Source organism: Spermophilus citellus, assembly GCF_964194105.1.
Source record: "Spermophilus citellus genome assembly, chromosome: 5".
NCBI lineage: Eukaryota > Metazoa > Chordata > Mammalia > Rodentia > Sciuridae > Spermophilus > Spermophilus citellus.
The window spans coordinates 54,929,582-54,943,694 of NC_138186.1; the positions used below are offsets into that span (position 1 = coordinate 54,929,582).

Below are 14,113 nucleotides of genomic sequence, written 5' to 3' on the forward strand. Positions count from 1 at the left end.
GTTTCTCAAGCTTTAAAATAAGTAGCCCAGGCTGGGGATGTGGCTCAAGCGGTAACGTGCTCGCCTGGCATACGCGGGACTCTGGGTTCGATCCTCAGCACCACATAAAATAGAATAAAGATGTTGTGTCCACTGAAAACTGAAAAATAAATATTAAAAAAATTCTCTCTCTCTCTCTCCCTCTCTTTCTCTTAAAAAAAAATAAGTAGCCCATTCCCATCACCTTGCCCTTTTACTTGTTATTGTGCACACACAAAGCCTTGTCTGATTGACACTTGCAGATGCTACATCACCCTAGCGCAGGCTTTGGGAATGAACATGGGAGGTGCCCCGGCAGGACCTGCGGGCACTGGCAAGACAGAAACCACCAAAGACATGGGCAGGTGTTTGGGGAAGTATGTGGTCGTGTTCAACTGCTCAGATCAAATGGATTTCAGAGGGCTTGGAAGGATTTTCAAAGGCAAGTGTGAAATAATGCTCATTATTTTTTGACATAAATCTAAAATGATATGCCAAGTAACTTAACATTAGTGTGGGTTGAGCTATAGGATATTGTTCTTTTTTTTTTTTTTTTGGATCAAAAGTGGCTGGATACAATCATTTTCATGGGTTTATTGCTGGTGTTATAGTCCATGCATTGAATGAGTATTGGATTATGAAAATGGAATCAATATATAATGGACTGAAATAGCAGCAGAGAAGGTAAGATCACGATAGCAAATTGGTGACGCGTCATTCCCTCCCTGTGTGAAATACTACTGAACTGAAACATTTTTTAAAAGCATAGCAACCCTGGAAAGTAAGAAGAGAGTGACCATTTGCAGCTGGAAAATTTTGAGAAAATCCTGGAAGGTAGGTAATAGGTGATTTTAGATTGTCAGAAAACAAAAACAAATGAAATGTTCAAGGGCATTTCAGCTTCAGAGCTCAGTCCTTAGAAATCTCTTTAGATATCTATATGCATTCTCTTGGTGATCTCGGGCAAACCCAAACTTAAAAATATGTAGGAGCTGGGCTCGTAGCTCAGTGGCAGAATGCTTGCCTAGCATGTGTGAGGCATTGGGTTCAATTCTCAGTACCGCATATAAATAAATAAAATAAAAATCCATTGACAACTAAAAAATATTTCAAAAAATATCATCTGTAGGATGACTCCCAAATTTATGTCTCTTGGAAACTCTGTAAATGTAAAATGTAAATGCCAACTTAACACCTCCACTTAAAAGTGTAATAGGTCCAAATTCCCTACATCCAGCACCAAACTCCAGAGCTCCCTCTGTTTCTCTGTCTCCCTTAGCCTTCTTCATTTTCCACTCCATTCTTCTAGGTGCTCAAGAAAACTCCTTTACTCCTCTGTTTTCTCTCTTATTTACATTCAAACTGTCAGCAAACACTGTTGGCTTTACTTTCAAAGTGTACCCCGCATCTAACACCCTCATCTCACTGGACCATTTCAGTAAGCCTCCTAACTGGTCTCCCTGTTGACCCTTTTCCCTTCTGTTCTAGTCTCCAAGCTGCACCTTGGTGATCCTTCTACATGTAAGTCAGACCCTGACACTCTGCTGCTGAAAGCTGTTCAGTGGCTTCACTCATAGTAAAAGCCAAATTCCTTACAGTGGTCCTGTTGTTCTACATGCTCACCCCCACTCCTTCCCAGGTCCCTAGTGCATTGCTCTGGCCTCTGACCTCACCTCCCAGTGCTTTTCCCTCACTCCCTCTACCATAGCCTTATTGACCTTCCTGATGTTGCTTAGACACCTGAAGCATACTCAACCCCCAGAGACCCTACCTGCTGTTTGTTACATTCTTTTCCCAGATCTCTCTCCACGTGGCTCACTTTATAAAGTAAATCCACAGCATACCCGGCTGAAAATTTGAAAGATTTCTCTTTGAGATGAAGTGTAAGACAAGGATTGTCAGTATCATAACTTCTGTTCACCAGGGCATTATAATTCTAGCCAGTGGTGTAGAGAACAACAGCAGGAACCGCAAAAATACAAAGATGAGGAAGAAAGGATAAAATATAGGAAGAAATATAAGAAATTTAAAAACTTTTAATTTAAAATTTAAAAATTTAAAAGAAATATAAAATAAAAAATAAGGAAGAAATGTAAAATTTCATTATTTCAAATGATGTGGCCGCTATATAAAATTGAACAAATCTATAGAAAAATAGAAATTAGAAAAGTTACTGGAATATAAATTTATATAAATCAATTTGATGTCTACAAATCACAAAAAAGTTAGAAAATGAAATTTTCAGAAATATGTTCTTTAGAACATAATTGAGAGAGTGTGATATTGGGTTGGGAATGGATGACTAGACCAGGGTAATATAGTAGAGATGCAGAAACAGGCCAAGGACACTTGGCATATGGATAAATGGTGGTGTAAATCAGTGATGAAGAGTTGGGCTTTATAATAAATTGTTCTGGGATAACTGGTGAGTAATACTTATCAAGGGGATTGGATCCCTGCCTCACACTTTACACAAAAAAATCAGTTTTGGGGCATAAATGCTTATATGTGGAAAGTAAAACTATATAGTTTTCAGAATGGAAATTAAAAAAAAAAACTCACAAACCATAGAGACAATGGTTTACTTGCCTCACTTAAGTTTAAAGCTTTTGTTCATCAGCGAATACCACAATGAAAGTGAAAAGCCATGCCAGAAATTTGGAAAAGGCATTTTTCACAGGAAAATAAATTTTATATTGCTTTCTAAAATGGGTTGTATCTTATATATGTATATATATGGTCTACAAATCAATGAGAAAATATAATAGGAAAATGAGGAAAGGCGTTTTGCATATGAAGAAAACCAAATGAATAGCAACCAAGTAATGTATATCATGATGAGATTCCCTTTTGAACTTAACATTCTAACAAAAACTTAACTGTACCATTGTTGACCCCAAGCAGAGATGTAAGGCAACAGAAACACTGTTCACCCCTGCTGGGAGTGTAAGATCTTAAAAGGCATGGACATGTTGACATCATGGTTTCTCGGTTACCCAACTCTTGATATATATTCAGATGAACAGTGCTTTGTACCATGGCATGTGTGAATGTTCACGGCAGCATCACACATAACAGCAAATAAGTGGAGACAACCCTGTGTGTCTGCTGTGGTAGCCTGGATACATAAATTGTGAACATGTCATTTATACTTTACATACAAAGGAAGGAAAAATATATATTAAATTTTATTTAACAATGTTGCATAGCATCACAAATGAGTAACTACAATGAGATGCATTGATAGAGAACATATCACACACTAGTATTTATTTTGAAATCAGTTTTATTTTTAATATTGACAGGTAATATTTATATTTATTTGTTTATAGGATACATTGTTGTAATTCAATACATGTATACAATGTGTAATGATTGAATCAGGGTAGTTAGCACTTCCTTTCTTCAGATACTTTCATTTCTATGCATTGGGATCTTTCTTCTCCTCTAGTTATTTTGAAATGTGTCATTAACTCTTGGAGACTCCAGGTGCCCTATTGTGCTATATGACATCAGAACTACTCCCTCTGCACTGTTATGTGCCCATGCTCAGCCCTCTCCCCATCCCCTCACTCTTCCCCATTTCTGCCTTCTATTGATCTCCTCTATTCTCCTCTCTACTTCTCTTTTTCAGCTTCTGCAAATGAATAAGAACATGTGATATTTATAATTATATATAAGTCTAATTTGTTGTGAAGGAAGCAAGTCTTGTAAGAACACACAGAATATAATCAAATTTATTTAAAATTAAAATTATTTAACATGCCAGATAGGTAAAATAAATAATAAATAATATATACATATATTATTATATCATTTCATATTACATATTATCCTTGTACATTATTATATTATTATTATGTGTATTCTATACACACACACACACACACACACACACACATATACACATAGGTTGTTTTAAAAATGATGATTTTTCCACGAAGTTCAGATTAGCAGCCATCCCTCTTGGGTTGGGGAGAGGGAGCAGTAGTTGGGGAGAAAGGCTGGAACTTCCCTATGATGTGTTAAATATCAGGAGTTCACTCATCCAGCCATTACTTTAAATGGGATGATCAGGGTGATCTTGTCTCAATATTTTAGTCTTTATTTGATATTTCTCCACTTAAAAAGGAGAAGACAGCTAGTATGGTGGCTCATGCCTGTAATTCCAGTGGCTTGGGAGGCTGAGGCAGGGGGATCATTAAGTTCAAGGTCAGCTTCTGCAATATAGTGAAACTCTATCTCCAAATAAAAAATTTAAAGGACTTGGGGAGCTGAGGATGGAGCTCAGTGGTATAGCACTTGCTTAGCATGCATAAAGCCCTGGGTTTGATTCCCAGCACCATAAATAAGTAAACAGGCTGGGAATGTAGCTCAGTGATAAAATGCCCCTGGGTTCAATACCCAGTGGTACAAACTCAATAAATAAATAGGAGAAGAAAACAAACTATAGACTGGAAGAAGAATATTTTAACATGTATAACTATCAAAAGATTAATATCCAATACTTAAAAGATTCTCCTTAAATCATTTTAAAAAAGCAAAGTAAAACAATAATGAGATGCCATTCTCGCTCCTACCATATTGGTAAAAATGGAGAAGTATGGCAAAACTACAATAGGTTAGAATGTGTAGTAATCTTATCGCTGCTCAGTGCTGCTCTGGGTGTGCAATGTGGTAGAACTGCCTCACAAGAAGAGTTTGGTAGCATTTGGCACATCTTCTTTGACTTAGAATTTCCACTCCTCACATGCAAGACTGCTGCATTGTTATTGCAAATCATTAGCAATAACCCCAATGCCCTTTGAGAATAGCATGAATTTTTAAACTGGCATATTTATACAACAGAACACCGTATAATATAGCCCTCCAAAGATCTATGGCACTGGATTAGATCTGCATGTATCACCATAGGTAAATCTCAGAAAAACAATATTGAGCAAATCAAATCACAAGAGGATATATTCAGTATTCTTTACAGATAGACATACATAAATTTTGGACAAGCAAATTATGTAGTTTCCACAAATGCAAGCAAAAGAGGAAAAACCATCCAGAGGAACCATTGATGTAAAGTTCAGGGTAAAGTTACCTCTGAAGAAGGAGGGTGTGTAGATGTAAGGGGACATTCATGAACTTGAACTCTCTAAAATCCTATTCTTTAGAATGATATCTGAAGTAGGAAAGATTTGGTGAATGGGTACATGGTTGTTCTTTATATTGTTTCTCAAAATTGTTGGCATGTTGAAAAAACATTCCCAAGAGTCATTTTCTGATCAGAGAGAAGGGTTCTTCTATAGATGAGTCCTGGCCACAGAGTTGGAAGATTATTGAGAGAAGCAGAATAGAGCACAAGATAACCCTGGAAGGTCAGGATTATCATATAGAGGGCGGAGAAAAAGAAAAGGAAGTGGTTTTGTCTCCAGTGTTTTTCTTTCATATAAAAAGTGTGACACAGCTCTCTGAAGTGGGAACCAGATAAGTCCACCTCAGATGGGGGCACAGGCCAGAGAGGCAGGGCCAATGGACAGTGGGTTAGATGACAAGCCCCAAGTCTAAGGGGGAAGCTCTCCTGCCTCCTCCATTCCTTTCTCCAAAGCACCAGTGATAGGCATGCACCCTGCAAACAGGGATTTGCCTTTGAGATGAGTAAAAAAAAAACACTGAAAAATCATTATAGAGAGATAACAGTCTTATGAAGTATTTGAAGAACTTAGGAAGGCTCCCCCAACCAGTGAGGAGACCTACTGGAAACAGAAGAGAACTCAACAGTCAGTAAAATTCATAGTTTCAGAGAGATTCAGGAATTGATCATGTTCCACCAATGAAAGAAAAACAAATTGATATGAGACAATAATTGGAATTCTTGGAAATTGAACATGCATATTAGCAGAATACCCAGCCAAGAGAATATACTGTAAAGGCAGAAAGAAATGAAAAGTTTAATGGAAGAACTGAAGGATCTCAGGGATAGATAGATAAATTCTATCATTCATGCAATGGATATTACCAAGGGAGAGAAAAGAAAGACTGGGGGTGGGCAATAATAAAAGTCATAAGAGCCTTTCACACAGCTGAAGGTAATGACGGTTTTCATCCTTACACAGACAGGGGGGCCAATGTTCATGATAGCCAGGTCTGCCTTTGTGCTGGGTTTTGTGAGAAATAAATTAAAATCCCTTTGGTCTTCCTCTTTCTCATCCTGCATCCTTACATTTCTATCTCACTGCAATAAAAAAGAACAGAGAGCTCTGACCCAGGTGGGGCATCCCTTAGTTTGTCATTTCCCCCAAACACTATGGCTCCTTCCATTGTCATCTCACTTCAGGACTGGGCCAAACTATACCCACCTCCAGCGTCCCTGAACGATGTGTGCATACTTTGATTTTGACAGTGTGCTATTTTCATTGTTTTGGTGATGACATACAAATAATTAAGGATCTCCTTATCACTGGAATTCAATATGTCTTTGTAAAGAGGCAGATATGAAATTTTACATAAGTGTGTTTGCATATATGTTTGGAAGCACCTTGGAGAAATGATTGCTATCACGAAGGTGGATGGTGGAGTAAAACTTTACAAATTAACTGTTTTTCATGCCAGGTCTTGCACAGTCGGGTTCCTGGGGCTGTTTTGATGAGTTTAACAGAATTGAATTGCCTGTATTATCAGTGGCGGCACAACAAATTTATATTGTTTTGACAGCGAGAAAAGAGAGGAAAAAACAGTTCATATTTTCTGATGGTGATTGTGTTGATTTAAATCCAGAATTTGGAATCTTCTTAACAATGGTAAGAACACAGGCTTCAGATGCAATTTGATTAGTCTAATTGTTACAGAGTCAAGTATCTATGTATTAGTCGTTAAGTAACTATCCAGGAGTCATGAACTCTTTGTTTTTTTTGGTTTTGTTTTAGTTGTAGATGGACACAATACCTTTATTTATTTACTTACTTATTTATATGATCTGCTAAGGTTCAAACCCAGTGCCTCACGCATGCTAGGCAAGGGCTCTACCACTGAGTGACAACCCCAGCCACCATGAAATCTTTCTTTTTTTAATTTAAAATTTTAATTTTTTATTGTAGTTAGACACGATATCTTTACTTTATTTATTTATTTTTTATGTGGTGCTGAGGATCAAACCCAGGGCCTCACCCATGCTAGTCAAGCGTTCTACTGCTAAGCCACAACCCCAGCCTATTCCATGAACTCTTTATTATATGATTTTTGTTTGTCCCCCCCTCCTCCCGGTTCTGGAGATTTAACCAGGCCTGCACACATGCCAGGCAAGGGCTCTGCCACTGAGTTACATCCCCAGCCCTGACATTTTTTTTTGAGTAGTAAAAATAGCCCAGATAGAAGATGAAATAGTATAACATGTTAATAACAATAGCTACTGCTTGTTAAGCATTTACTGTGTGTAAGGTTCTGGGCTAAATGTTTTGTATACTGAGTCAGCACAACTCATGCCATGCTGCAGTAACAAACAGTCCCCAAATCAAAATTGCTTAAAACCACAAACCTTTATTTCTTCCTCATGCCACATGTCCATTATGAATTGGCTGGGGTAGAAGCAGGCAGTCATGGTCTGCTTTAAATGTCTTTATTCTGGTACTCATGTTGACAAGGTACTCACTAGCTCAATCATTGCTGGTTGGTGCAGCAGAGATAAAAGAAAACATTTGGAATTGTGCTCTGGCTCAGCGTTTCTGTCCACAAATAACACAAAGTCACAAGACTCATTGGCTAAAGCAATTCACATGACCACACCTAATTTCAAGGTAACAGGGCTGGACAGCCCTACAATGCAATTGCAAGGGAAAAGAATGTGATATATTTGGTTAGTGATATTGAAGACTATGCATACACGTTATTTCATCCTATGAGTCTGATAGCTCTCTGGGGTTGATATTTCATAGTCAAGGAACTTGAGGCTCAGAGAAGCTGAAAATACTGCTCAAGTTACACAGCCAGTAAGATTATTATATCTCTGACATCAGAACTTGACTGCTTATAATTTCTACACTCTGTTTTTTCCTGATACTTAATAGGAGGAAATGACTTAAAATTTTCAAAATAATTTAACAAGGTCCTATATCAAAGCAATTGTAACAAATCCAATTACCATGTGATTGCGGGCAGAATTTCGGGATTCAGCATTACAAAGATGGAAAACCAAAGACATGAATGAACAAGAGTTTCTGTGAATCAGGGAAATGAAGTTAACGTGGAATCCGTTAATGTTTTTAGATACTAAATTAAATCTCTAAGTTTTGCAAGATGACATAAAGTATTCTGTTTTCTATGTCTCAGTAGACAAAGATAAATATAGGAAACAGCAGCAGAAAAGTTTCTGATAAATTTTGTTGTTAGCAAACATGCAGGAAAGCAGTTAGGAGGAAATAAGAACAATCCAGAGATTAGTTATAACTCAGGAATGGGATGAAGAAATTTACTCAGTGTGAAACTAGAGCGTAGAAACATTTAAAAGAAACTTAACATTCTCCTGGGTTAAGAATATTAGAAATATTATTTGGATATTGCATTAAGCTATGAATAACTGAGACACGAAAAAATAGCCACTTAATAGATAAGATCTTAAAGTCTGTGTTCCTACTTGGTCATGGTTTCCATCTTCAAGGTCACTTTATGACCTAAGACACTGCCCAAGCATCTCTGTTTTGTTGTAGCCAAGTGATTAAAATTGGCCCCCTTCGTCATGGAGGGTCTTTCACAGTGTGTCCCTTTTCCTCTCACTTACCACCCCAGCCCAGCCTCGAGGCAGGTGGGACAGTGTTGTTTTCAATCTGGGTGGAGAAGTGTGGTTAAGAGAAGTTGTTCTCTATGGAGAACAACTAGAAATCTCAATTTCTAGCACTTAGCAAGATACCTGGCCTCCTGACAGAACCCTGTACATGTTCAGGGACTGTTTCTTTTCTTTTCTTTTGGCACTAGGGACTGAACTCAGGGGTGCTTTGTCACTAAGCTCTGTTCCCCAGCCCTTTTAATTTTTATTTTATTTTTAAATTTTGAGACAGGGTCTCACTAAGTTGCTTAGGGCCTCGCTAAGTTGCTGAGGCTGGCCTTGAACTTGCAATCCTCTTGCTTCACCCTCTAGAGCTGCTGGGATCACAGGCGTGCACCACCGCACCCAGCCAGGGACCAAAGGTTTCTTAATGGACTCTTGTTATTCGCCTTACTTGTCTTTGAACCGCCAACCTTTCCTTGGGGACTTATGGGGCTGTCCTATCTTCTATCTGTTGTTACTTATGAGGAGACTTTGTTTCCTTCCCACCTCCACTTTTGTCCTCTGTAGCCTTTTCTCATCATTCCCTTCTTTATTTCCTTTCATTCCCCCCCCCCCCGGTTTTTTTAAAATGGTATTTTGTTAGCCCAACAACTAACTATGACTGCAGAGAATATTGAACAGATGAAATAAAAATGACCTTCCTAAAGTTTTCTCCTCTTTCAATAATGTACATTGGACCATCATTATTCAATTTGTCAGTTTTCTGTTCTTTCATTTTCTTTTTTGTTTTTAAATGCATAGGCACATAGATGCTTAATTTTTGCTACACAAAATTTTGTATTACTTTAATAATATAATGAAAATGTGTATATGTATATCTGTCTCCATGTATATATGGAGTGGTATGTACATTTTTAAATACAAATGGTGTAAAATGTATCTTGGGGAAAGGAAAGATATTTTATGAACCTAACATTTTCGAATACCACTGTAGAATCTGAAGAGTATGAAATGTCTTTGTATTGTGAAACTGAATGTGGTCTGAGGTTGTGGCTCAGTGGTAGATCACATTTTAGCATATGTGAGGTCCTGGGTTCCATCCTCAGCACCACATAAAAATAATAAATAAAATAAATACATTGTGTCCATCCACAACAAAAACTTTTAAAAAATCTGAATGTATTTGTATTTGAATCTGAACCAAGACTAGGAGATGTATTTGCACTCAAGAATCAACAATGAAGATTGTAGCATTAATTAAAAATTAAATATATTCTAACTCTTAGAACCCTGGATATGCTGGGCGCCAGGAACTGCCAGAAAACTTGAAAATCCAGTTTAGAACTGTTGCTATGATGGTTCCTGATAGACAGGTATGCACCAGTGGAACATAATTTGTGGTTTTTAAAAAACCATTCTTTCCCCTTAAAGTTGCTGAAAAAAATCTCATATTAATTTTCAGATCATTATGCGAGTAAAACTTGCAAGCTGTGGTTTTCTTGAAAATGTTATCCTGGCTCAAAAGTTTTACGTTCTTTACAAACTCTGTGAAGAGCAACTTACTAAACAGGTAACTTTATCCATCTCTTTTTCTCCTATAGTATAGAATTTGGTTTTCCACTTTGCAATTTTACCTTAATAAATGATAATCAGTGAACTAAAAAACAACAACAAACCCCCAACTCCATTGACTCTTTTATAGAGTGTATTTATGATTAACTTGGCATACATATAAGTAATTTGACCTATTGATTATGTATATTTTTAAAATCCTTTATTTGGAAAAAATTGTAGATTGACAGGAAACTGTAAGAAGGTGTGCACCTTTTACCCAGTTTCTCCCAATGTTGACATCTCATAAAGACAGTACATTAATGAAACTAGAAAATTGACCCTGTACAATCCACAGAGTGTATTAAGCTTTCACCCTTTATGCATGCACTCATGAGTGTGTGTCTGTGTGTGTGTGTGTAGATGTAATGGAACTATGTCACAAGCAAAGTTTGTGTAACAACCATTACAGTTAACATACAGAATGGATCCATCAGGTGACAGATGCTCCCACTGAAGAAGAACCACACCACTCTCTCTCCCAAATCCCTAACCCACTGCAGCCATTAATCTTTTCTCCATCTATAATTTAATGTTAGGAATGCTATGCAAATGGTATCATGGAATATGTAACTTGTTGATGGTGCATTTAATATCTGTGTATCACTCAGACTGTGTCATTCTCAAAAGATGTTTAGGGTATGAACCCTGTATCCTACCCTTGATTTTCCAATGGGAATGATCGTTTCTCAGTCAAAGGAAAAGGACAAGAATTTAGCTCCTCATACTTGTAGTTCAGCTCCTCCAAAATGACAGCAGATTGTCTACCTATTTGTAGAGAGTGAACTTAACATTTAGAGTGTTTCAAGTAAATAATCTCCCCCCACCTCTTTTCCACCCTAGGTCCATTATGACTTTGGACTGAGAAATATTCTATCTGTGTTGAGGACGCTTGGAGCTCAGAAAAGAGCCAGACCAGAAGACAGTGAATTAAGCACAGTCATGAGAGGACTAAGGGATATGAACCTCTCTAAATTGGTATCTTTCTTCTCTGAATTTACTTCCCTTCCATTGGTAGTAGGGGTTGGCTCATATTGAGCTGTGTACACTAATAATTAGAGAGTTAATGAGCATGCTTCCGGAAGGAGGTCAAGGACTCCATCACCCTGCATGACAGAAAGGACTGCAGGTGCCTTCTCCTCTGTTGGGGGCAGTGAAACAGGTCCACTGTGGGCTCCAGATCCAGATTTTCAGTCCACTTCTCCACTATTTGTAACACAAATTCTAAACACAAAAATCTAGATTCACAGGAAACTCTGAGATCTTTGTCTGTTGTCCATGAATAGCTTGTTTCCAATAAGCTCCTCTCTAATATCTGTATAGTTCATTACTATTGCAAGTCTGTTGAGGTGGACTGCCTTATTTGAGCCTTATTTGGCAACTCTCTGATATGGGCAGCTGATTTGCTTATCATCATTTGACTTATGGGGGAACAGAGACTCGGGAGGGAGAGGACTTACCTGTATTCATAGTGAGCCAAGGAGCCAAAACAAAAATCCATGATTTTGGGAAGCCAAATCATCTGCTCCTTCCAGGGCACCTCACTGCCTCTCTGATAATGGTATTCTTGCAACTTCTAGGCAAACATTGGAGAAAGCATCATGGAAGTTCCAGAGAAGAATGGATAAAAATCAGAAGGGGTCATAGGTTGGGCAATCTGTGTATTAAAGACTTACCTTCTTCTCAGGCAGGAAGAACGCTGCTCTAATGGGGCTTTCTAGTCAATGTTGGATGAAATCATGGAGAGTGTCCTGATTTAAATGAAATATTGATATTGTGTTTTCATGGCATTGGAACATAAGTCACATGTTTTTTTAAAAAAATATTTATTCTTAAGCTTTAGGTGGATACAATATCTTTATTTTACATTTATGTGGTGCTAAGGATCGAATCCCGTGCCTTGTGCATGCTAGGTGAGCACTCTACCACTGAGCCACAACCCCAGCCCCAAGTCACATGTTTTTAAGGTTAATGTGAACACAGTCTGAGAAGCAGAATATTCATATGAAGTAACGAAGTCAGACCTTGAGCAGTAGATTGAGGCTGGATTGTAGCTATCAGGTGCCAAGGAACTTTGGGCACAGTGTGAATTCAGTGGTGATGTTCAGAAGAAAGTGGCAGAGAATGCAAATCTGATTAGGAGAGTACTATACGGTTCTCTGGGCATGAAGTGGTGTGTGCAGTGCACATCTCTGTTTGTTTATAGGTGTTTGTTGACTAAGGTTATTTTAACCTGTGCACCCTTAGGTTGATGAAGATGAACCCTTGTTCCTCAGCTTAATCAATGACCTGTTTCCGGGGTTACAACTGGACAGTAATACTTATGCAGAACTGCAGGCTGCTGTAGCCAACCAGGTTCATCTAGAAGGTTTGATTAACCACCCACCCTGGAACCTCAAACTTGTACAGGTAAGGGCATTTTAGTCGGTATCAGTGCAACAGTAAGTGTGTACTGCTAGAGGTCACCATGTGACTACAACATGATTTGCATCTTATTTGATGGAAGTGTTGAAACTGAATTAAAATGCTACGTATACACATCATTGCAGGGAGAGTCCTCACAGTAAGAATTTGTCCTAGAGAGAAAGTATGGGTTTACCCTGCCTCACAGAAAACAAGCAGTAATTTACTCTGGTTGTTACTTCACCTGGTGAGAAGTATGGACGGTAACCAGAATCCCCCGAACAGTTGGAATGTGAGCTGAGATAACCCAACTAGCTTCAGTGTCCAGGGGCCCAATGCCTTAGGAATCTGGGCTCCCTCACTGCCTTTTTTCCCCCCTATGTGGCGTGCTGTGTCCTTTACCTACATAAAAACTTGAATCCATTGGCATTTTTCTCTCCACCTACTTCATCCTGTGACAGCTCCCTAACCTCCACCTATGGACTCAAGAACCCGTAGCAGAGACACAGTCTCAAATCTCTACGAGCTTGTTGCTTTTAGGGGTGTTTCCCAGGGCTTTTGGAAAATGAAGGAGCAGAAATTGTATTACAAATTGCATTTGGAAAGAAATAACAATTCTTATTTTAGCTCACTATTCTCCACCAAATTATGGCTCACGCAAATATATGGGACATATCCAGATCTCACATGGAAATATATGGAGAAACATTTAATTATTTTTCATTATCCATGTATTAGAAGCCATTAGAATTTTTTTTTCTTCTTGGCACAACATTATTTTATATAATATCCATACTATATACCGAGTACTAAAATCCTAGTCATCTCAATGAGTGACTCTAAAATAGAATCTTGATGGTGTCAGTAACATTACTCTTGGACATGGTGGTATAGCCAGAGCCTCTGTTGCTTTTAAAGGATGGGTTATAATTGTAATACATTTCTATCCAAAATGCTAGGACAGCTCAGATTCTACCTCTCATGGGTTGTGAGATCTTTGACTTCTTATTGTTATTAAGAGAACCACAGGCAGGATGTCTGCTGATATGCTCTTAGTATGTCTCCTGGAATCCTGTTTGCCCTTTCCACGTGCTGCCTCCCCGGCTTCTATGTGCCTTTACTTCCAATAGCAAGAGAGGACTAGAGCCACTTTGTGGTAGGCACAACGGGTAGGCAGTGCCTGAGAGTTTAATCCCTGTCCCTAAGTCAGCCTCTCCTTAAATAAGGGTGATGGAGAAGGAAAGTCAAGCTCCCCTCTTCCAGGTGGAACAGTCCCTGAGGTGTAGCTCACATCAGAAAGTCCCCAGCAGGATCATGCTTAAATCTCTG

General features: G+C 38.4%; 1 protein-coding gene across 1 annotated transcript in view; it reads left to right on the forward strand.

Moving 5' to 3' along the window:
- Positions 1-14,113, forward strand: part of DNAH8 (dynein axonemal heavy chain 8) — a gene marked incomplete at its 3' end in the record, with an annotated part of 273,605 nt that overhangs the window by 115,525 nt on the left and 143,967 nt on the right. Inside the window, exons 40-45 of the mRNA XM_081294489.1 lie at positions 282-466; positions 6,622-6,809; positions 10,057-10,143; positions 10,233-10,340; positions 11,225-11,359; positions 12,629-12,790. Coding sequence (XP_081150615.1) covers positions 282-466; positions 6,622-6,809; positions 10,057-10,143; positions 10,233-10,340; positions 11,225-11,359; positions 12,629-12,790 — 865 coding nt within the window. The remainder of the gene's footprint in view (positions 1-281; positions 467-6,621; positions 6,810-10,056; positions 10,144-10,232; positions 10,341-11,224; positions 11,360-12,628; positions 12,791-14,113) is intronic.